This window comes from Lepus europaeus, chromosome 2 (assembly GCF_033115175.1).
Source record: "Lepus europaeus isolate LE1 chromosome 2, mLepTim1.pri, whole genome shotgun sequence".
Lineage (NCBI taxonomy): Eukaryota > Metazoa > Chordata > Mammalia > Lagomorpha > Leporidae > Lepus > Lepus europaeus.
Window position 1 is genome coordinate 147955913 of NC_084828.1, and position 24662 is coordinate 147980574.

The 24662-nt window shown below is 49.3% G+C and overlaps 1 protein-coding gene across 2 annotated transcripts in view; it reads right to left on the minus strand.

Annotated features, from left to right (window-relative positions):
- LOC133775983 (inhibitor of carbonic anhydrase-like) overlaps positions 1-20151 on the minus strand; it is a 40698-nt gene extending 20547 nt beyond the window's left edge. The window contains exons 1-9 of one of the 2 annotated variants that reach the window (XM_062214619.1): positions 19933-20151; positions 13685-13857; positions 9792-9903; positions 8766-8912; positions 7588-7735; positions 6848-6903; positions 3693-3871; positions 2594-2747; positions 1413-1555 (exon numbers count right to left, since the gene is read on the minus strand). In XM_062214619.1, coding sequence (XP_062070603.1) covers positions 1413-1555; positions 2594-2747; positions 3693-3871; positions 6848-6903; positions 7588-7735; positions 8766-8912; positions 9792-9903; positions 13685-13857; positions 19933-19975 — 1155 coding nt within the window. In that variant the 5' untranslated portion in view covers positions 19976-20151. The remainder of the gene's footprint in view (positions 1-1412; positions 1556-2593; positions 2748-3692; positions 3872-6847; positions 6904-7587; positions 7736-8765; positions 8913-9791; positions 9904-13684; positions 13858-19932) is intronic. The other variant, XM_062214610.1, reaches the window with a different exon arrangement.
- Positions 20152-24662: the final 4511 nt, after the last annotated feature.

Here is a 24662-nt window from a genome sequence, read left to right on the forward strand (position 1 = left end):
AAAAACACATTTAAATGAATATCTCATCCCCCATGAAAGTGAACCAGCTGTGCTAAAGATTGTAAGCAACAGAAACAATGATTGACGTGTGTTGACAACTTACTGTATGACAGGCAGTGTGATGAGTGCTCAAATTGTAACACGATCAATATGTTGAGCATGACTAGCAGCAAATTCATCAATGGCTTGGTGCCAGCAAGTTTACCGAAGTTAGGACCTTCGCAAGTTAAGAAAAGCTGCTGTGCAGCCTTTCTCTTTCTCTCTCTCTCTCTCTCTCTCTCTCTCTCTCTCCCCCCATATAGATAGATAGATAGATAGATAGATAGATAGATATAATTATACATATTTGTTTTACTCATTACAAAAACATTATCTTCTCATTGATACATGAAACGTAAATCACACAACATCATCATTCAGAAATTAGCCAAGCGGTTAGGACGCTGGTTGAGACACCCACCTCCCACAGCCAAGTGCCTAGGTTCAATTCTTAGCTCCAGTTCCTGATTCTAGCTTCCTACTAATGCAGACCCTGGGAGGAAGCAGTGATGGCTTCTGTCATACATGTGGGAGACCTGGATCAGGTTGCCAGCTCTTGGCTTCAGCTCTGACCCAATCCTAGCTGTTGTGGGCATTTGGGGGAGAGAACCCATGGATGGGAAAACTCAAAAATGTATGGGATAGGCTGGCGCCGCGGCTCACTAGGTTAATCCTCCGCCTTGCGGCGCCGGCACACCGGGTTCTAGCCCCGGTTGGGGCGCCGGATTCTGTCCCGGTTGCCCCTCTTCCAGGCCAGCTCTCTGCTGTGGCCAGGGAGTGCAGTGGAGGATGGCCCAAGTGCTTGGGCCCTGCACCCCATGGGAGACCAGAGAAGCGCCTGGCTCCTGCCATCAGATCAGCGCGGTGCGCCGGCCGCAGCGCGCCAGCCGCAGCGGCCATTGGAGGGTGAACCAACGGCAAAAAGGAAGACCTTTCTCTCTGTCTCTCTCACTGTCCACTCTGCCTGTCAAAAAAAAAAAAAAAATGTATGGGATAATGATCTCTGAGTGAAGTTTTGAATGATTTTATTTTTCACTTCTCTTCCAGCATGTAATATCTTTATGAACAGAGAAACAATTAAGCACTGAGAAGTCTGATCTGCATTGGCAGCCACAGTGGGCCCAAGAGGGGCAGAGGAGGATGTCTCCCCGCTTCCTATGGCTCCTGCGAAAGATGCCCCTCTGAGCTCCCTGGACTCCAGAGCTGAGTCTCGAGGAGTCTGGGGCTTGGACTGGCTCTGCATTTCTGCCCATCCCTGAGCTGGCGGGGCCCACGGTGCAGGTGCCTTATATTATGGAGTCTTCAAAGGCAGACTTGGCAGAGGCGCTGTGTGTGTGTGTGTCCACACCCAGCTGTGGAAGGGGCTCTCCTACCATGATGGCAGCGATGCAGTCCTCAGGGCTGTCTTCTGTGGTGCACGCCAAGGCGCCCCCGCTCACCGCACTCCACTGATCACACTTGGCCCTCTCGTGGGGGCCCACTGCACACCACTGCACCCTGTGCGAGTCTCCCACACCTAGGGTGGGTAGAGAAGACCCAGCGATGGAAAGGAAGCCACAGAGGGATCTGGGAGTTTACTGCCCCTGGCTGCAGAGTGGCTCCCACTGCCAACAGCAGAGTGGGTGTGTTTCATCCCTGCGCGCCGCTCCTTCCTGCCTCCTGACCTCAGCTCCTCAGGCGTCACCTCCCCTGGGAGGTCTCTCTGAGCCCCCACCCAGCTCAGACCTGCTGGGGTTTTCTGTTGCAGGACTGGGCTCCTCTTCCAGGGAGCAGGCTCCAGCTGGCAGCCAGGCAGTCCTGCTTACTCTCCCCTCCCCATGCCTCTACCCCCACTGTCTGCCTTGGTTTAATGTGGTGGCTGTGTGGGACACACACTCAGGTGCTTGGGGTACAGGAACTATTGGTTGACTTAGTGCAGGGAAGACAGCAGAAGAAGAAAGAAATGGGCCCACAGGATGCAGTGGGAGGCACGGGCAGCACTGTAAGCCTCTGGTATTCCAGCTCTACCCCTGCTGGCCGCAGTGGCCCTGCTCCCAATACAGTCTAGGAAAAACTCTTTCCTGACACAGGGTCCAGCTGATACAAAGTAACCAGAGACATCATTACTTCAAGTCTATACAATACAAAGGTCTTCAAAGCCCTTTTGCAGGGGCAGGCACTGTGTGAAGCTATTAAGATGCCATTTGGGATGCCCACGTCCCTCATTGGAGTGCCTGGGTTCTAGTTCCTACTCCGCTCTGATTCCTGCTTCTTGCTAATATGCATCATGTGAGGCAAAAGGTGATGGCCTAAGTACTTTGGTCGCTGTCACTCCTCATGGGACATGGGACACCCAGACTGAATTCCAGGCTCCTGGCTTCATCCTAGCTCAGCCCTGCTGCTGAGAACGTTTGGAGAGTGAACCAGTGGACAGAAGAGCACTCCCCTCCCCACCACCCAGCCTATCCGATAAATAAATAAATAACTTTAAATCATAGCTTGCTTTAGGCTTGCATTCGCCAGGAATGCCTCTGCGGTGGCCCCCACCCCACCCTGCTTCCCAAGAACTACGTACCTCTCTTTAGTCTCTGAATAGAAGAAACATGCTTGGTGTTGATCTTAGGTGAGACCCTTATAAATCCCTGGGCAGCGTCTGTGAACAGCAGGTCTCTCCCATAAGGCGAGCGAAAGAGCTGAAAACCTGACGTGCTGTCTTTTCCGAAGTGTGCCTGTCCAAAGGGGGAAAGACGCAGTGTAGCCGGGAGACTGGCATGGGGGAAACCAACCTCAAACCAGACCAGGTGAGCAGAGAGAGGGGACCCTCAGCCATCCTCCCTTCTCCCTGGCCTTGGTCTCCATGCTGTCCACTGCTGCAGTCCAAAATTAGTAAACGGAAAATTCTGGAAGTAAGTCATTTATAAATTGTTACAGTATATTGTTATAAGAGTTCCATTCTATTGTTGTCATTACTCTTTGTTGTGCCCAATTTGTACATAAATCTTTATGATAAATATTACAAATATGAAAAAGCTTAGGCTATGTGAGCTTTGGAAATACTTGTGGTGTCAGGCATGCACTGGGGGTCTCGGGATCTCTCCCTCACAGGTAAGGGAGCAGCGCTATGAGTGCCTCTGAGTGACAGCAGTGGCCAAGCCCCTTCGGGGTCCCTGTGGCCCAGGGTCTTCTCCAGTCTCTCCAAGGGATGCTCTATTCCGATCCTGGCTGTCTACACTATGTAGCCTCGGGGTACCTGCCAGGGGCCGTCCCCCACTTGGAGGGGATGGATCATCACATGGAGAGCTGTCCCTCTCCACTGGCCACTAAACAGGCCAGGGACAGCACGCTGGGCAGGGGACCTGCCATCAGGAAGCCAGGAGGACGGGGTCCAGCAGACAGGGGGCGTCGGTGCTGCATCTGGGGCATCCATCAGGAATGGAAGGGCATGCAGAGGGCAACAGGAAGTAAGTAGCACAGATGAAGGTTTCACAGCCTCTGCTCTGTGTGCTGCGAGCAGAGGCAGCGGCAGCGGCCTGTTGGTGAAGCGGGTCAAGCGTGGCATGGGTCCCTCTCCATCCTGAACGTGTGTGCACTTCCAGAGTGGCAAGAAGACAAGGAGGGAAGCCCCCACTCCCAGCGGGAACCCTAGGCAGAAGAGGGGATGGTGCAGGGGCTACCTGGGCCCGGTCGAGAAGCTCCCAGATCAGGTCCTCCTTGCCGTCCACACTTCGGGCCACGACTGCATGGGAAGGGACCCGAGCCAGGTGGCACTGCTCATACTTGTCCACCGGTTTGCGGGTGTTGTCCGGGCACAGCAGCTCATACTGGTCCCTGTCAGCCTTGTGGGGCAGGTTCTCTGGGGAGGAGAAGCCTAGATGAGCCAAGTGCAGGCAGAGCCAGGAGCCCTGCTCCTCACTGGGCCCCTCTGACCTGCTGGGGCCTGAGAGAGAACCTTCTGTACAGACGAGGGTCCCGGAGGCTTCTGGCGCGGAGTGGCTGGTGCACCACCTTGTCACAGGTAGGCCCAGGGCCCCTTCAAGCCCCCCATGCCTCTGCGGCTCTGTTAACAGCCACGGGACAGCAGCTGTTTCCCGTGCACTCGGGCCCAGCCCAGACTGCAGGAGACTCTGTGCTCCCCTTCATTCCCTCCTCACAGCAGCAGCATGGGGAGGCCGATAACAGCATTAGCCCATTTCAGAGAGGAGCAAACTGAGGCTCTGAGGGTGAAGTCACTTGTCAGACTCAGGGAAGGTGGGGCTGACAACCCAGGCCCCCGACCCGAGCGGCCACATTCCCCTGGGCGTTTGAGCCTGCTGGAGGCAGGGGGAGGGAGCGAGGCCAGAAAGGCTCTCTGAGGAAACCGGCTTGTAGGGTCCCATCGTCTAGGTAGAAGGTGTTGCGGGGCCAACAAATGTGCATGTTGAAGTCCTGACCTCCAGGGCTGCAGAGTGTGACTTATCTGCAAAGAGGGTCCTTGCAGCTGTAATTAGTTGGTTTAGGATGAGGCCATCCTGGAGTTGGTGGGTGGGCGGGGAGTGTACTCTGATGTGACAGCTGTCTGTATTAGAAGGGCACCGTGGACACAGACCAGCATGCACATGGGGACAGTGCCGTGCCCCCACAGAGGTGGAGATGGCGGAGGAGCACCAAAGAGAGCCGCGGACTGCGGGGAGCTGAGTCCCCTCTCAGCCCTCCCCACCCCTGGGTCTTGGAGTTCTGCCTCCAGAGCTGTGAGATGATGCTTGGTGTTGGTACAGCCACACGGTTTGTGGGGTTTGGCTGGGGTGAGCCTGGCCAGAACAAAGAGGCGTTGTCTGGGGCTGACAAACTCTCTTGTGGAGAGAGAAGAATGAGAACAATGAATGTCCATGAGAAAGCGCCCTGTGGCAACTCAGTATGTCGGGGAGAACACTCTGTGAACCTTTATCTCAAAGCCTTTCTCGTGATTTGGTTGTGCTAGATTTAAATGAGAAGAATCCATAGGACCTAAGAATGAAACAACCCCCTACCTTGATCAGTCCAGGGCCCAGAGGTGGAAGCCATGGCCCTTAGCTCACCATCAACACTCAATTCCACCCAAAGGCCCAGTGAACAGTTTCTAATAGGATTCCCCTAAAATGACCATAAAGCATCTTGCACAATAGCCGGGAAGCGACTTCCGGTGCAGGTGAACCAGGATGGTCTGGGCTGGGTCGCTGTGCCCATTAAGGAAGGAAGGTTTCCAATACTTCAGGGCCAGTGCTGGGGGATGCTGCTCATGGTGACGTGAGCATCTGGGGGACATAAGGGCAATGATTTGGGAACAGCTGGTTTTGGGGGTCAAGGCCCATTGGTAACACTGTTGATCATAAGCCCAAATGCTAGCAGACCAGGGCAAGGAGTAATAATGAGATGGGGAATTATGGACGGCTGAGCGGGCCTGAGGGACTGGCATCCCATTGCATGTGAGGGAAAGACACGAGGTCGCAAGGAACGAAAATCTGGGTGAAAAGGAAGAGCTTGAAAATTCTCCCTGAGGGGCCAGCGCTGCAGCGTAGTGGGGTAAGTCTCCACCTCTGGCACCGATTCTCTCTCTGAGAGAACTGAGCTTAGCACAGTGAATATAGGTTTGAGTTTTAAACATCTAGATCAGAACATGATTGTTGTGTCTCAGAGAGTAATTGGCTGCAAAACCCCAAATCTGTTAACATTAACTTAACTGAAGGGCGGTTCTGCGGTGCGGTGAGCAGTCCCTGTTTGAGAAGCAGTTGCTCTGTTTCTGATCCAGCTCCCTGCTAATGTGCCTGCAAAGGGTCAGAAGATGGCCCAAGTATGTGGGTCCCTGCCATTCACATTGGGAGAGCCTGATGGAGTTCCAGGCTCCTGGGTTTGACCTGGCCCAGATGTGGCTGTTGTAGCCATTTGGGGAGTGAACCAGCAGATGGAAGATCTCTCTCTCTCTCTCTCTCTCTCTCTCTGTTTTTCAAATAAAAAATAAATAAATCTTTAAAAAAGAATTGTATAAAATATTATTTTATTTGCTTGTGGTAAGTTGTCCAAAACTATGGAAAGTTTGGGGTGTTTTTTTCATATATTAAAAATAAAGAAGAAACACATTTTTACTCATGGCAATAAAGCATTTGCAACAGATTTAACTGTAGATGGGTTAAGAAGTCCTGAAATATTTCCAATAATGTACATGTTTGAAATACCTAGGGGATATTTATAATGAAATATTCAAGAATGTGATTCAATTTGTAATTAATATTTCAATGATTAAGAGATAATTGATTATTATAACTTGCTTTGTCTTATGAGTTGATACATGCTGTTTAAATGCTCAGATAATCTGGTGGATTTACAGATGTAAAAATTGACTACTGAGCAAAGTACAGACGGCTCAACTTACGGTTTTTGACTTTTAGATGGTACTGAAGGGATATGCATTTGCATTTTGAATTGGGTCTTTTCTCCCAGGCTAGCAGTGTGGGGTCCCATCCCCTCTCCCAGGGCTGGGTGGTGACAGAGAATCCTGCTCCCACCCAGCCCCACGGTCTCAAGGAAACCTTCTTAGACTCTGCTGTGAGCTGTGCGGCTGAGCTGGGAAATTTGGGAGCCAGAGAGGAGCACATGCATTTTTGACTTGTGACATTTTCAATTTATGATGAATTTCTTGAGCTGTAACCCCATCATCAGTCCAGGAGCATGTGCACAAATAGATATATTTATGCAAACACTCTCTTGTAGCACTAAAGGTCTTGACACCACCTGCCCCAAGATGCAAGGGAACTTTGGAGCAAGAACCAGCTTCCGGCTCGGCCGGGGCCCGCGTGGTTCTTCCTCCAGCACTCACCGAACACCGTCATGTGCCTGACGAAGGACACGTCCCCAGCGCCGTCCTCCAGACACCTGGGCGACACAGGAGGGCAGTCAGGTCCCTCACCAGGGGCGTGGGCCTCGCCTCTCTCTCAGGAAGTCCTTCTGAGGGTCTGCCTGGACCGCTGGCTCCCAGGGCTCTGCCCAGGCAGTACTCTGTCCAAGAGCATCTGAGAGTCGTGACCTTGCCTGAGGGGCCTCTAAATGCCACAGCCACACCCAGGCCTGAAGCAGACAGGAGCACTGGGCACTGACATCCTAGGCAACCCGGGGAGGGATGGTGCCCTAGGAAAGCAACCAAGTGTGTTCAATTTCTTTGGTTTTACAAAAAGGCTTAAAGCCTTTGACAGGGAGGACGGAGAGTTTGGAGACACACCAGGTTTACCTGGCTTTGTGCAGCAGCCTTGTCTCCTATAGAGAACATGTAATCACCAGGGTTGAGAGAGAGAGGGGTGGAGAGAGGCAAGAGCAGGTCCCTAGCCTTTGGCCCTGCTGGCTGCCCAGGCCAGTGTCTGTAGATCCTGGAGCCCCAGAGGTGAGTCTGTCCCCTCAGCCCTCCCTGGCCCAAGGAGGGGCTCCACATGGATGAGCGTCCCTTGGGAGGGAGGCACGCAGGCCTTGAACTTCTCACTGGCACTCTGGGGGCCCAGGGGCAGGCCTTGTGTATTCCCTGTGCCTTTGTCTTCAGGTTGAGGGGGACAGAGGGGTCTCACTCACTTGAAAGCGCCCGAATAGCCGAAGTATGGTTCGTGGGAGGAGCATGCGCACTTGTCCTTCCCTCTCCCAGCACACAGCTCACACAGCTGGGGCAGCGTCTTCGCGTCCGCACAGGGAACGCAGCTGCTGGAGAATACCTTGGCTGCTGCTGCTCAACACAAGATGTGGACATGGGCGTGAGTGCTGGGGCCTCCGGCTGCATGTGGAAGAGCAAGGCCCTAGCCCAGGGCCAGAGTCTGCACCCACTTCCCAGGCTGGTCCTGCAGGAAGCCGTGTGCCTGGGCCAGGGGGGTGCAGCACTGCAGGGGTGGCCGACAACATCCATGCTGGGGTGTGTGGATGGCTCCCTGTGCAGTTAGGCCTCACAGTCACCGGAGGGCCCTGAACTCAAGCCCAGGAGAATGCTTCTCCAGCTTGTTGGCCACAGGGCATGAGAACAGCTGCCCTAACCTGAACCCAGACGGCAGCCCAGGCTCTAGGGCCAGGCAGGACTGTTCCTGGCCCCCAACAGCCCTCTCTCATCTCAGGATGTAGGTTCACCCCACCTCCCCTCCAGGAACCAGGGACTGTGGCAGCACTAGGGCTGCCTTCCGAGAGGGTTGGCATAGCTCACAGTGAGGTGGCGGGGCGTGCCAACAGCTGCTGCATGTCTGCCCAGACAGATGTCCCTGAGTATCTGACACTGAGGTAGTGATGGCCCCAAGGAAGGGGCAGGGCATGGCCAGCACTGTGGTCCAGGCTGCAGCATGTCCTCAGATCTCTGCAGCCGCCTGTCCCCGTCACAGCCAAGACAGGAGTTCTGCAGAGGCCAGCAGGGCTCAGGAAGATGCACTTCTGCATGGCAGATTTAGCCATCATCTCAAGGGTTCACCTTGGCTCATCGTAACTGAACAAGAGATCCAGAGTATACCCCAAATCCGAGCATGGGGTCCAGCCATTCCTTCCACGCCTGTGTTGGAAGCCTGGCCTGAGGCACAGGTGCCTGGATGCTGGCAGTGTGGCTGGATCCCTAGGAATGTGGGACTGACAGGAACATAGAGAGACAGATGCATCTTTGCAGAGCCAGCTCCCACAGGCTGCAGGTGCACACACCCTCACTGCATCCTGAAGGCCATGAAACACATCTCCTTGAGAGTGGCGGGGTGGCCCCAGCATAGCACAAGCCCCAGATGGCTTACCTGCTGCAGAGGAGCCATGGGAAGCCAGTGCTTCCACAGGGATGTTCCACAAGCCAGGGTGGCAGGACTTCTTGCCTTGCAGCTGGTTCAGCTGGAAGCTGGTGTCCCTCTTCACCATGGCCACCGCGTAATGGTAGGTTTGTGGTTCTGAGAAGCAACAGAGACAGGAGGGCTAAGGGAAGATGCTGTGTCATCATCAGCTGTCTTCTGGACTGAGTGCAAAGGGAAATGTGGCGGTGGGCAGGAGGGGAGGTGTCCTAGGACCTGTACCATCCCCTGGGAAGCAAGCAGAAGAGGAAATGAATGAAGGTCCCTCACTGACAGGAGAGAGAAGCTGACCCTTCTCGGGGCAGTGAGAGCTAGCTGTTCCTCTGCCAGTCCCCCTAGGCTGGAGGAGATGGGGGCTGCGGAGGCACCAGAGATGACAGCTCCTGGGATGTGCTCCCAGGAGAGCATGGGCTCTCAGCCCCCAGTGCTTCTCTCCCACCTGTCACAAAGGTGAAGGAGTAAGAGGAAGGACACATGGCAGGCCCAGGGATGGCTAGGCATAACCTTGCAAGTTGCAGTTCGATTGAGGCGTGCTGTGCTTACATACACTCAAGGGACTAATGAGCAAACATGGGGAGGGGGTAACGTTGCCTGCTGTGTGAGGGCTTAGACTCCCTGGCAAGCTCTCCTTAAAACAGACACCAGCCCCTGTTGTGTAGCGCGTGCAGGGAAGACGTGGTCAGATCCTTGCATGTCTGCAGAGATGGGCTGCCCACTGGTGCAACCTCAATGAGGGTGGTGGCACTCCTCCCCTTGGGCGGTGGAGACTTCACGGCTGGCAACAGCAACTGCATTCCCACCGGGATGCCCAAAGTGCAGTTGCCTGGCAAGAGCCAATCTCCCAGCATTAGTGACAGCTTCCTTCAATCCAAAGAGCTTAGCAACTTTGCTCCCTGCAGGTGGAACAGTGACAGAGTCCCTGACTCCCCCATGGCTGTAGTGCCGCACCAGAGACCTGGGTCCCCAGGGAGAACTCACTGCCATCTTTTGACATATAGTATTCTATCACAATGGGCCTCAGCAAGTAGGGCTCCTGGCCTGCACCGACTATCGAATCTCCATCAACCGACACTGCATCAGCTTCATTTGCCTGGAAGAGAAGAGACCATGAATGAAGACTTTCCATGCTGAAGATGACCCCCCAGTCCTTCTGTGAGAGGGAGAGAGAGAGAGAGAGAGAGAGAGAGAGAGAGAGAGAGAGGAGAGAGAGACTGCCTGGCTTCTACCTCCTTCACCTCCATTGCCCCTGCACTCAAATGACACCTGCTTAGCGAGCCTCTCCCTGGTCAGCCTCTTAAAATCTCCTGGGTGCTGGTGGTACCTTGTCTTTCTCCTTAGCCCGTATCTTCCATCTGAACATTGTTACTGTTCGCCCTCCTCATGGAATGTAAACTCCAGGAAGGTGAGGACATATTTAGTTTATGTGTTAACTTCCTGCTGAACCACAGCACCCAGGGAAGCACCCAGCCCCGGCAAATGTTGAGCGAGTGAATAAACTGCAGAGTGTTTCCAGCTACAGGAAGCCATGCCTTGTGCTCTCACATCTGAGTCCCTCTTTGGGAAGCTGTCAGTCAAAGGTTCCTTGCCTTCTGCAAGGACTAGGATCTTCACAGCCTCCTCTCAGCACTGAGGGTGGACCGTCTACCCACCCAGAGTGGATATAGTTTCTTTCAATTCATTTCATGACACTTCAAGTATCTTGAGTTTTTCTGAATTTAGTATTGTGTTTCTATATATTGCCTCTCTTTTTCCCATCCACTTTCTAATTTAGGAATTTCATTCATACATATGTATATATGTATATACATGAACATACACACATGTACATATATATGGAGTCTTCAAAAAGTTCACGGCAAATGCATACTATGAAACAACTGTGCATGGATTTCAAAAAGTTTTCTGCCTCAAAATACTTATTTTTTCCATTCAATTTTCCCATGAAATTTTTGCCTTTGCATACATATATTTGTATCTATGTGTGTGTGTGTAGAGTTAGTACTCTATTAGGTGCAGGTCAGAAACCAACTTGAAGTAACTTAAGAAAAGGAGGGCTTTGGTATAAAGATTAAAAAACCAAGAAGGCCACTCACTGGTCCCTGGGAATGCCATCAAGATCAGAAGCAACAACAATTGACACAGAGGCTGGGGTTGTGACATAATGGGTAAGACCACTGCCTGTGATGCTGGCATCCCATAGGGGCTCTGGTTCGAGACCTGGCTGCTCTACTTCTGATCCAGCTCCTTGCTAATTCACTTGGGAAAGCAGCAGAGGATAGCCCAAGTGCTTGAGCCCCTGCACACATGTGGAGACCCAGAAGAAGCTCCTGGCTCCTGGCTTTGGATCAGCCCAGCTCTGGCTGTTGTAGCCACTTGGGAGAGTGAATCAATAGATGGAAGATTTCTCTCTCTCTCTCTCTCTCCCACTGCCTCCCGCCCTGTCTCTCGCCCTGCCCCCCTCCTTCTCTCCCTCCCTCTTTCTCTGTAACTCTGCCAATCAAATAAATAAATAAATAAATAAATGAATCTTAAAAAACAACTGATATAACTCTCAGTTCATCTCTATGGGCTCAGCTTTATGACTGTTGGTCCAAGCTGTTCATGCTTTCGCCCCGGTTTCCATGCATCATCTTTACCCGATGCCTTCTCTTCAAGTCCCATTGTGAGAAAATGCAGGAAAACAGCAACAGAGACTGCTTAGCCAGCATAAGGCGAAATCTCAACAAATCAATGCCTCTCTCTTTGCATATGTAGCCTCATATATATGTATACACACTTTCTATATTTTTAAATATACATACATATATGTAGATTCTAATATATAAATAAAAATTTGAGTGAATCTTTATGCCCATTACTGAATATTTCCAAATTGCTTTCCAGAAATGATATAGAAATTTATGGTATATAATGCCAATAGCAATATATATACACAATTTCACTGCAACCTACCCATAAGAAATGTTTTTATTTAAGAAATGTTATATTACTAGATATAAACTACTACTTTAAGAATAGTTTTATTTGCATTTCTTTGACTATTAAAAAGGATGAATTTTTTTGTTCATTGTTCATTATTAGTTGTGGTTTCTTTTCTGTAATAATTTATTTACAGTTTATTCATTGAAATGACATCATTAAGTGGTTTTTACAATATGTTTTGTTATAATGTTTTTTGTATGGTTAGAACTTTTTAAAAATACTTTTTGTCATGGCTTAGAATCTTTTACATTTCTAAATTTTTGTACTTTTGTGATTTATCTAGTTACATCCTGGAGCCAAGCAGAAAGTTTATAAAAGAATTATCTTGATTTTTTCCCCCTATATGGTTACCAGGTCTCCATCCAAAGAATCTTTCCTTAGCCATTTATTTGGAAAGCTTGCCTTCTTATACATGTATCTCAATCTACATATACCTCACCTAAATTTATTAAGCGTCAGACCCTGAAGCCTGATGTTGAACATTGGTCATAATTTGCACCAGTATCACATCATGTAGATAATTAGACAGACGCGTGAGCGCACAGAAAGCTGAGACTATGTTGGCCATGGTCTCTTCCCCATCTTGTTTGTCTGCCCCAGCAGCCTGTTCTTTGAAACACTGTTATTTGAATACGGCATAGTTTAAGGTGGGATTCATCCACCTCCTGTTACTTTGCTTTTTCTGATTATGCTTTTATGATCTCATAAGTGTGCTTTTCTTAAGGACTTCACTTTATTAATTTCCTTTTAAAGGACTGTATTTTGCCACATATTCTCACTTAGATGTGGAAGGTAAAAGATTGACCTCACAGAGTAGGTCATAGAATAGTGGTTTCCAGAGCCTGGAGGTTGAGGGAGAGAGGTGGACAGTGGATGCTTACAAGTGCAGGGGTGCAGGTGGACAGGCGGATCAACTTCCACAGCAGGATAACTATGGCTGACCACAACTAATGATGCATTTCAAAATAGCTGGTAGAGAGAACTTTGAATGCTCCCAACACAGAAGGATACACGTTTAAGGAGAGGGACATTCCAGTTGCCCTAATCTGATCACTACACACTGTCTACATGCAGACATATAGCAATGTCACACCATATCCCAGAAATGTGAACAATTATTATGTGTCAATTAAAAATAAAAGTGTATTTCACAAAAAGACTACATTTTGATGAAAATTATACTACATGCATTCATTGACCTTGGGAGGCTCTGCAAGTATGTGGTGTGTAGTCTTGCCATGTGGGGACACAGTGTGTGCTTTCATTTATTAAGATTGTTCCCCTGTCACATACTTCACATGTACAGCAGCTTTGTTGGCCCTGCATGTGCTATGTTTTCAGAAATATTTTTCCATCTATTATCTTAAATGTAAATGAAATCACAACTTGGGGCTAATTTCTGCCAATTAATGAGTGTTGGTATATGAAAATAATATTAACTGTGATATGTTTTACCAAACTAATTTATTCATTAATAACTAATGACATTTATAATTCATTAATAACTAGAGACATTTCCCCTGGTTCACAGTACTTCCTAGACATACATTCAGCTGAAAATACAGATGCTTTTGTTGGTTTCTTTCTATTCGGTATGCCTTTTATGTCTTCTTGCATTTCTAGGAAATTCAGTAAACGGTGTTGAGTAATCACAGCAGCAGCAGCAGCAGAGCCTCTTGTGTCTCTCGGAGACTCTAGATGCTTTCCGGCACACTGCTGGCTTCGCTTCATCAGCGAGTGCTTGCTGAGACGGACTCCTGCCGTATCGGCTGCTCAGGAGATTGTGACTTTTCCTGCTAGTGACAGCTGAGCAGCGGCCTTGTTCTCTACACAGCCCCGCATTTTAGATCTCTGACTTCCTTCTTTCTTCTCTAAACCACATGACTTACCCTAATGGCCAGGAAGCACTCCAGGTAAGAGGTTCGTCTCACGCAGCTGACAAAGGGACCATCTGCCGGAGAGACTTTCTGTATATTGTCACGGAAAGCAGAGCACTTGGCGGCCTCATGATCTGACACGGTGCACCATCTCACGGTTCTCTCATTGTCAGCCAGACAGAGCCCTGGGGAGAGAGCCCAGAGCTGTAGGACACCCACAGCACTCACCTTTCTCTGCTGGCAGAGGAGGTCACAGACCTGATCAAGGGTTGGCTGAGGCAGGCACATACCAATGGGCCTGGTTGCCTGGCTTTCGTGAATTCTCAGGGTCCATTTCTCTGATTCTTTCTATCTCCTTGGATAAATACGCCAACATTATTGTCCAAAAAGTCAAACATAGAATTAGCATATAGCACAGCAATTCCACTACTAGGTATATATCCAGAAGAAATGAAAACAAGAATTCTAACAAACATATTACATAGCTGTTCCTAGCAGCACTATTTATAACAGCTAACAGTTGGAAACTCCACCAAAAGTGTGCATCAGTGGATGAATGGGTAAACAAAATGTATTCTACCTGTACAACAGAATGAAGTAGTGCTACCTACTGCAATGTGAATGGGTCTCAAGAATATTATGTTAAGTGAAAGAAACCAGACACAAAAGGTCAAGTATTATAGGATTCCATTTGTACGGACTATTTAGACTAGGTCAACCTATAGCGACAGAAAGTAAATTGGTGGCTGCCATGGGGGTGAGAAGGGAAAGTGGGCTGGCTTCTTAGGGGTGCAGGGCTTTTCTTTGGAATAATGGCCCCTAATTTTTAAAATAAATGTTAGTTTGCTTATTTGAAAGGCAGAGAGAGGGAGTGAGGGAGGGGGGGGGGGGAGAGAGGGAGTTTCCATCTGCTGGTTCACTTTCCAAATAGCCACAATAGCCAGCACTGGGCCAGGCCAAAGTCAGGAGCCTAGAGCCCAGGAGCTCCAGGTCTCCCACATGGTGGCAGGGGCCCCAGGACGTGGGCCATCTTCTGCTGCTTTTCCAGGTGGATTAGCAGGGAGCTGGATTGGAAGTGGAGTCGCTAGGACCCAAATCAGCCCTCTGACACGTGATGCTGGTGTTGCAAGCAGCTGCTTAGCTCATCACTGTGCCACAACACCTGCCTCATCAATTGGATACTTTAAAATGGTTAATGTATGTTACGTGAATGTCACCTCAAAAACACAAAATGAGGTGTGAAATTTGGGGGCTAATGACGTAGTCTTTTCTCTTAACATTGGCTGCTATAACCTTACATGGCACTAATTGCTCGGCCATTCACATTGCTGCCTGCTTATTTCACTGGCATTCCAAGCTGTAGCAATTAGTGTAGATAGCACTACAAATGTTATTTCTAAGTCTTTAGTATTTGGATACAATTTTAAGTGAGATAGAGAAGACAAAATTACAGTAATAACAGCTATCACTTTTAAAGTTACATTTATTTACTTCATTTGAAAAGTAGAGGGGAGAGAGAGGGAGATATAGAGAGAGACAGAAAGAGAATCTTCCATCCCCAAATGACTACAGACCTGGGAATGAATCAGGCTGAAGTCAGGAGCTGAAAACTCCATTCAGATCACGGCGATGGGTGGCTGCGACCCAACTAATTGAGCCATCACTGCTCCTCCCTGGATCTGCATTAGCAGGAAGCAGAAACAGGAGCAGAGCCAAGACTTTGTCGCAGACCCTCTGATATGGGACACAGAGGCCCCAACACTTCCCCCTACCTGGGTTTTGAACAAGCCCCTGTCAGCCAATGTGCCAAGCACTTACTGCCCTGTAATTTTCATAGCTGACCTATTGAAGACTTGTCCCTGTTTTAGAGATGAGACTTTAAAAAACCCATTAGGGACATTAAATAACTTGATATGAAACTAACATTTCAACTACCTGGATCTGTCTGAGTCTAAAACCTGTACTACTTTTTAGTTGTCTGAAACAGAAAATATCAAAAGATGTGGGACAGGAGACACCATGTTGTTTTAGATAGCCACAGGCCAAAGATGGGAAGAGACAAATTGAGCTCCTCATGCCAGTCTGAAAGAGCCCTTAACTTCCTCCACACAGGGAAGGAAGAGCCAGGGGGGACAGAGCTGTGTGGGGTACGCCCTTGCACGGATGCCAAGGCAATGCCCTCTGTGAACATCTGTATCTCCAGTTGCCATCATGCTTACATTTAAAAGATTTGCACATAAGCTTCATAAGGCTGTTCCCATCATTAGCCACCATAGAGATGCAAATGATAGCCTCAGAAAGACTCCATGATGAGCCTGTGGGAGTGGCTGCCAGTGGAAAGACTGGTACCACCTCATGCTGGCGTGATAGGGAGCAGCTGAAGTTCTCGTACATGGTGATAGGGATGGAAAAGGGCACACGTGCTCAAAAATGCTTGGCATTTTCTTTACAAGTTCAACATGCATTTCCCACGGTGACTCAATAATCCTGCACATTTACCCAAATATTCTCTGGGGACAGCAGGTATGCTGAGAAAAAAAAATAGCCAAACAATAAAAATGGAAAACTATGTACTGAATGATTCCATTTAAGAAATCCTAGAAAAGGCAAAATGCATCTTTCTTAGTAGAAAGTGGGAATGACTGGGAAGAGATAGTGGGCAATTTGGAGGTGGCAGAAGTATTCTTTTAAAAGAGTATTTATTTGAAATGCAGAGTTGGGGCCAGGGCTGTGGCGGAGCAGGTAAAGCTGCCACCTGCAGTGCCTGCATCCCATATAGGCATTGGTTCTAGTCCCGGCTGCCCTTCTTCCAATCCAGCTCTCTGCTATGGCCTGGGAAAGTAGTAGAAGATGGTCCAAGTGCTTGGGCCCCTGCACCCATGTGAGAGACTTGGAAGAGGCACCTGGCTCCTGGCTTCAGATCTGTGGAGCTCTGACACTGTGGCCAACTGGGGAGTGAACCAGTGGATGGAAGACCTCTCTCTTTCCCTGCCTCTCCTTTTCTCTCTGTGTAACTCTGAGTTTCAAATAAATAAATAAATCTTTTAAAAAATGAAAGGCAGAGTTACAGAGAGGGAGGGGAAGGGAGAGATCTTCCATCCACTTGTTCACTTCCCAAATGGTGGCAACAGTCGGTGTTGGTCCAGGACAAGGTCAGGAGCTTGGAATTCCATCAAGGTCTCCCATATGGGTAGCAGGTACTTAAGAGTATCAGCTGTTATCCACTATCTTCCCAAACACAACAGCAGGGAGCTGGATCAAAAGAAGAGTAGCTGGAACTCAAACCTGGCACTCTGATATGGGCTGCTGGTGTGGTAAGTGACAGCTTAAGCTGTTGTACCACAATGCCAGCATCAAAAGTGCTCTTTGTTTTGTTGGTGGTAGTTAAGTGGATATGTTTTTGTTATTGTTGTTCTTTATTTTTTTATTTAGAAAACTTTTATTTAATAAGTATAAATTTCGAAAGTACAACTTTTGGATTATAGTGGTTTTTCCCCCATAACCACCCTCCCACCCACAAACAATCCATCTCCCACTCCCTCTCCCATCTCATTCTTCATCAAGATTCATTTTTAATTATTATATATAGAAGATCAACTTAGTATATACTGAGTAAAGGTTTCAACAGATTGCACCCACACAGACACACAAAGTATAAAGTACTGTTTGAAGACTGGTTTTACCATTAATTCACATAGTACAACACATTAAGGACAGAGATTCTACATGGGGAGTAAGTGCACAGTGACTCCTGTTGTTGATTTAACAATTAACACTCTTGTTTATGGCGTCAGTAATCACCTGAGGCTCTTGTTATGAGCTACCAAGGCTATGGAAGACTCTTGAGTTCACAAACTCCGACCTTATTTAACAAGGCCATAATCAAAGTAGAAGTTCTCTTCTCCCTTCAGTGAAAGGTACTTCCTTGTTTTATGGCCCATTCTTTCCACTGGGATCTCACTCACAGAGATCTTTCATTTAGGTCATTTTTTGCCTCAGTGTCTTGGCTTTCCATGCCTGAGAAACTCTAACGGGCTTTACAGCCAGATCTGAATGCCTTAAGGGCTGATTCTGAGGCCAGAGTGCTGTTTAGGGCATTTGTCATTCTATGAGTCTGCTGTGTATCAAGTGGATAGTTTTATTTGCAGAAATCCATTGAACTGTATTCCAGCAGACTTAAAATGGGTGCATTTTATTTGAGGGTAACTCAAAACATTCATGGAAAGTGAAATTAAAATGTAAGTTTATTTTGGTGCAATAAAAGTGTACAAACTTGGTGGAATGTGCTGCCTTAAGAAGCAATGAGCACCTATTGCCAGGATGGTATAGGCAGAGACACACCCCTCCCCAAGAGTATCAGCCAAAGAATAATGTATATTTTTCATGAACTTTTTGAAGTCCCTCTGTATATAAATTATACTTCAATAGAAATGATTTTAAAATGAAAGAGTATGTGTCAGCAAACTCAGAGAAGATGGAGCCAAGTGGCCTGGACCAATCATGAATAACCTTGTACCCTGGCCACGTGACAGGTTCACGAGGGGGCAAAGGGAACCCATTGACCCCGGAGGGAGAAAGCTGCCAGTGGCAACATGCATAGCAAGCAGAGAAAGTTCTAAGGCCCAGGGGAGTAAGAGGCTTCAGATGTAGACCAAGGTGGAGGACAGGTTGTCTGCGCCCTTGGTTCCTGGCTCTTGCAGGGCCTACCTACCCATCACTGGAATCTCCTCTTGGCCTTTTCATCTGGAGTTACTATCTTTGGTTGTGATTCCATCATTTGCCACCAGGAGAGTTCTGGCTGGAATGGAACATCAAGTCCAGGGCCATGAAGCAGGCAATGTGGGAGAATGGTGGCCAACAAGGGCAGCTCTGGTCTCTGGTTTGTTAATATCTAGCCAATTGGGCAAATGAACTTTTGCTCAGCCCCTGACATGGCTAGGAGAGGAGACAGAGGAAGAGCAAACAACACAAGCCCCATTCAGCAAGAATCTGGGGCAGAGACCACAGGGCTGCACTTGGGGTTTCCTTGGGACTGTGGCTGGACCAAGACAGTGCTCTTCCTTCCCAGACTTCCCCAGGCCCAGGAGAGCCCTGCATGGCCCCATGTGGCAGTGCTGGGTCAGGGAGGAGCAGCCACAGCAGTCTCTGCCCTCCCTGCCCTCCCTTGGAGCTGCCCTTCCATGGTTATCTCCTGTCCCCATGGAGGACAGCCTGTCCCAGACACCATGAACCCCAGTGAGACCTGACAGCCTGGGGAGTGTCAACAGCTGTTGGGTCAGGGAGGGCTTTTCACACGCAGGAGTTGGTTGACTGCACACACACACACACACACACCAAACCAAGAGCCCTGGAAAGCCCACCTTCTCAGCACTGGAGGGGCCCCGAGGACTTACTGCAAGATCTTAGCAGGGTCAGCTCTGTGCCCAGAGCTCTGTCTGCCACTAGGCACATTGGCTCATTTGCACAACAGCTGCGTATTTGCTGTGACAAGGCGATTCCTAATGAAGGAATCCAGCTCAAGGAGCTCAAGGGAGAGCACGGAGGCTATGGGAGGCAGGTGGAACCTATTCCGGGGTGACTGTGCCCCTGCATCCCTGGGCTCCCCTGTTGCATGGTTGAAGTGGGAGGTGCCTGTCCAGTTCAGGGCTAGAAAAACACATCTGGTTAGAAGTCAGGCATGTCTGTTGCTCCCCTCTTCCCCCCTCTCCCCCACCTCAGCTCATTAGTGACCCTGAGGTCCTGTAGGGGAGACCCTTCTCTGCTCTGACCCTGCAAACAAGACCCTCAGGCTCTGGGCAGGGGGCATAGCCTTTGGCGAGTGCACAGTGCAGCTTCGCGGGCCATACCGGCGGCTGCAACTCCTCAGCTCTGTTCCTGAGGCCTCAGAGCAGCCAGCACAGACAATCCCGAGCCCAACGAGCAGACCCTGTTCCAATAAAATGTTACCCACGGGCGCTGAAAATTGCCTTTCCTATCATTTTCTCTCACAAAATACTGTCCCCTCGATTTTCTCACCAGCCATTTAAAGAAAGATGGCCCAGCCCGGGGCATCAGGCCCCGATGGATGGTTGGTTTGTGAAACCCTGTCCTGGCCCAAATGTCAGGTGTCCCCGCGGTACCCTTGGCTCAGCCAGACGCCAGGCTGCCCCGCCTGGACCCTGTGGGCCCACAGGAGGAGCTGCCTGGCCGGCCGCAGGACCCCATCCCTTTGCCGAGGCACCTCAGAAGCCTGACGCGCCTGGCCGCCAGAGTGCACTCACCCAAGGCCCCCGCGCACAGTAGGGCGCAGGCTGAGAGCCTCATCTCCGCTGCGGGCGCGCGTCACCCACGCGGCTTCCGCGGCTGAGCGCGCCGCTTTACCCCGGGATGGCCTGGGTCCGCCTCCTCGTGGCGATCGCCACGCCCCCACCTTCCCCAGGCTGCAGGTGACCTCAGCGGGATGGACCTCTGCTGCAGGGCGAGCCCTGCTCCCGGGGCCCAGGCTTGCAACCTCCGGGCCTTTCTCTAGCCAGTCTCACTCTGGATCAATGGGGGGGGGGGGGGGGGTTGTCCATAGTGCGAAACCCGCGCGCCCAGACTACGCTCAAACCCCAGTTACCGGTTCTCAACTCCTCCTCCCCAAAGCTCCTCGCTAGCGACCTGCACCGCCCCCCCACCTCGCCCCGCCCCCTCCCCGCCCCCACAGCTGGGAGAGGTTTGGGTCTGCCAGGGACAATGCTCAGAAAGGTATGGTTCTCATTCTCTCTCTTTTTTAAACTTTTATTTAATGAATATAAATTTCCAAAGTATAGCTTTTTTTTTAATCATTTATTATCTTCCTAAGGATTACAGGTGTGAAGTTTGTCATCAGTAAATGAACACATCTTTGGTTTTTTTTTATTTTTATTTATTTATTTATTTAGTTTTTTGACAGACAGAGTGGATAGAGAGAGAGACAGAGAGAAAGGTCTTCCTTTTTGCTATTGGTTCACCCTCCAATGGCCGCTGCGGCCGGCGCATCTCGCTGATCCAAAGCCAGGAGCCAGGTGCTTCTCCTGGTCTCCAATGCGGGTACAGGGCCCAAGCACTTGGGCCATCCTCCACTGCCTTCCCGGGCCATAGCAGAGAGCTGGCCTGGAAGAGGGGCAACCGGGATAGAATCCTGCGTCCCGACCGGGACTAGAACCCGGTGTGCCGGCGCCGCAAGGCGGAGGATTAGCCTGTTGAGCCATGGCGCCCGCCCCCAAAGTACAGCTTATGGATTACAATGGCTTCCCTCCCCCATAACTTCCCTCCCACCCGCAACCCTCCCCTTTCCCTCTCCCTCTCCCCTTCCATTCACATCAAGATTCATTTTCAATTCTCTTTATATACAGAAGATCAGTTTAGTATATATTAAGTAAAGATTTCAACAGTTTGCCCCCACATAGCAACACAAAGTGAAAAAATACTGTGGAAGACTTAGACCCCAATACAATAGTACTGGGGGACTTCAGTACTCCACTCTCAGAGATAGACAGATCAACAGGACAGAAGATCAACAAGGAGACAGTAGATTTAAACGACACTATAGCCCAAATGGATCTAACAGATATCTACAGAACATTTCATCCTACATCTAAGGACTTTACATTCTTCTCAGCAGTACATGGAACCTTCTCTAGGATTGACCACATACTAGGCCATAAAGCAAGTCTCAGCAAATTCAAAAGAATTAGAATCATACCATGCAGCTTCTCAGACCATAAAGGAATGAAGTTGGAAATTAGCAACTCGGGAATCCCTAGAGCATATGCAAACACATGGGGATTGAACAACATGATCCTGGTTCTCATTCTCTTTTACAGCAAACCTCTGGCCGGCTCATGATGGGTGTGGGAGGCCCACATTGGCGTGTGAGTGACCGTGTGTTTATTCCAACTGTTAAATAAATCCTGTTCCTATTTGCCCATCTTACTAGTCTGCTGAGGCAAGAACCTGGATTGAACGTTCATATGCTCCTGCCCTCCTCAGTGGGATTCAGTGTGTAGTTTCATGCCGTGGCTTCTTTCGCATGAAATTCGCATGCATTGCCGTGTGCCCACCCTTCCGTCCTTCTTGGTGTCACACAGTCCATGTGGTGTATGCCGCACACCAGTCTTCTTTCCTCCCGATGGGTAGAGCTGCTCGTGTTACTGGTCAAAATGATCAGGCCCTTGCTGCCTGCTGCTAGACACAGAACAGAGCTGTGTCAGAGGGAAGAGCTGATTTCAAGAAGCAGCAGTCTTGGCTGGTGCCATGGCTTAACAGGCTAATCCTCCGCCTTGCGGCGCCGGCACACCGGGTTCTAGTCCCAGTTGGGGCGCCGGATTCTATCCCGGTTGCCCCTCTTCCAGGCCAGCTCTCTGCTATGGCCCGGGAAGGCAATGGAGGATGGCCCAAATGCTTGGGCCCTGTACCCGCATTGGAGATCAGGAGAAGCACCTGGCTCCTGGCTTTGGATCAGTGAGATGCGCCGGCCGCAGCGGCCATTGGAGGGTGAACCAATGGCAAAAAGGAAGACCTGTCTCTCTGTCTCTCTCTCTCACTATCCACTCTGCCTGTCAAAAGAAAAACAAAACAAAACAAAAAAAGCGGCAGCAGTCTTGGGGAAAGCGTGATCTCTGGATCCAAAATGTGCTCTTTCTGCCCAGTGAGTCAGCAAAAAGGGTTTCAAAGGGAAAGGGTGGCTGCAGGTGGAGGCAGCAGAAACAATGGGCGCGTCCATTGACAACCAAGCAGATTTTCAGGTCTGTTATGAGGATGGTCCTGGTGGAAGCATCTTGATAGTGGCGCTTAGCAGTCTGCAGGTGGAGGCCGCGCGCACTCTCCGCAGCTGGGTGTGAGGTCTGCCTTTCCAAGTCATCTTTCAGTAGGCTCTGAGATCCCCATGCACTACTCACAGGCCGTCTACACCACCAGCAGTCGGTCCTTGTCAGCCAAAACACGGAAAGGGAGGAGAATGCGTTCATCAGTTACAAATTCCCAACTATAAGTTTTCCATGCCATAGCTACGGAATAGGCACATCCACTTCCTTCTACTACCTGCGGATGATTGGGAGTGGAGTGGGGATTTTTGGAATGGAAAACTTTGACATGGTGAAGGACATCTTTCTGGCTCTCCTTCTTGAAGGGAGAGCAAGTCAAAGTCACTTGTTGAGGCGCTAACTTAATGTTTGCAAAGTTTCAGTCTGCATAACCCAATAGGCATATAGAGAAGGGGACATCAATTGGGTACAGTCTGCTGGAAAAAATTGTTTGAAGCACTCATGCATAGGTTCCTCAGAAGGGTCTGAAAGCAAAGTGGATGCATTTTAAAAGCAATGTAACCTTTAGAGTGACGTTTGGATGATCAGATAACAGGGTTAAGGGTCTCCTAAACAGTCCCAAGTGAGCTGGTAATCCCTCTGTTGTTCCTGAAGTGGCAGCACCGTGAGATAGGCTGCCGGAACAGAAAGTTCTCAGCTTCTTGCAGTACATTGTGTATGGCTGGTACCCTCAGAGACAGCCGGCCTTGGTGACAATGTCCAGCTTTTTGAAATGTAAGCCTTTGGGCACTCATTTCTTTAGATTTTGAGTCAATACTCAGTCCTAATCCTTGCTTCCTGATTACCAAGCCGTCAAAGAACTATCTCAAGTTTGACAACTCCATCAAGTGCGCGCATTCCAAGCGTACCTAGTGAGTGTGTCTTTGAAATGGTGGCCCTCGGGGGAGGGTGCAGCTCTCTGTTGTGACAGTTACCATGTGGTGATCACGTGTCAGGACCCCCTCAACCTTATGTTTTAGCTGAGGGCTGACAACAGGGACTCCATCTTACTCCCATAGTTCCCCTTTGTCGTCTTTTTCTTGAAAGCTCCGTTGGCCATTCATTTTGTGACTAGGCTCTATTTGTTCCATGTTGCCAGAGTGAACTTTGAGCCTGGTCCTGGCTGTTGGTTTTATCTGGCCCCACACTGGGAGGAGGGTAAGATTCACACCCAAGGAGTCAGTGTCAGAAACCCTTTCAGCCACATTTAAGCAACAAAGCAGAAGGAAGAGGGGTCCTCAGGCTGCGTTCTCGAGCACAGTGATGTCTGTTTCTGCAGACTATTTCCCCAGGAGAATAATTGCTGGGTCATAAAGTAGCCGTTGTTCAGCTTTGTTGGAGAGGGCCAATTAGTACAGTACTGGGTATAAATGGTACAGAAAGGGAAGTTTTCTGTAAGTTATTGCCCAAAATATTTGCTGGCCTTTTGTTTTTAGATACAACTAATCATATTAAGGAAGTTCTTCCCTTGGTTGCCTATACTTTTTTTTTTTTTTTGATAGGCAGAGTTAGACAGTGAGAGAGAGAGAGACAGAGAGAAAGGTCTTCCTTCCGTTGGTTTATTCCCCAAATGGCCGCTATGGCTGGTGCTGCGCCGATCCGAAGCCAGGAGCCAGGTGCTTCCTCCTGGTCTCCCATGCGGGTGCAGGGCCCAAGCACTTGGACCATCCTCCACTGTCCTCCTGGGCCATAGCAGAGAGCTGGACTGGAAGAGGAGCAACCCGGACTAGAACCCGGCACCCATATGGATGCAGGCACTGCAGGCAGAAGATTAACCAAGTGAGCCATGGTGCTGGCCCTCTAATTGATTTTTTAAATGTTAAGCTACTATTACATTTCTGACATAAATCCTTAGATATAATGCTTTTTATATATCGCTGAACTTCAATTGATAATATTTTGTTTGGGACTTTATTTTGCATCTACTTGCATGCATTTTTTTACATCAAAGTAAATGTAACTGTTAATTTGTTAATTATCTTTTTCATGAACCTTTTGAAATATGCTTGTATTTTCATGAGAGAAATAATTTAGCAATTTTTCTTCATTTGAATTTCTCTGTAAGTTTGGGTTCAAGGTTATGCCAGCTCGTAAAATGAATTGAGAAATGCTGCCTCATACCTTATTCCCTGGGAGACACCGCAGGTATCTAGAATTTTATATGTGGAAAGGTTTTCAATAACAGA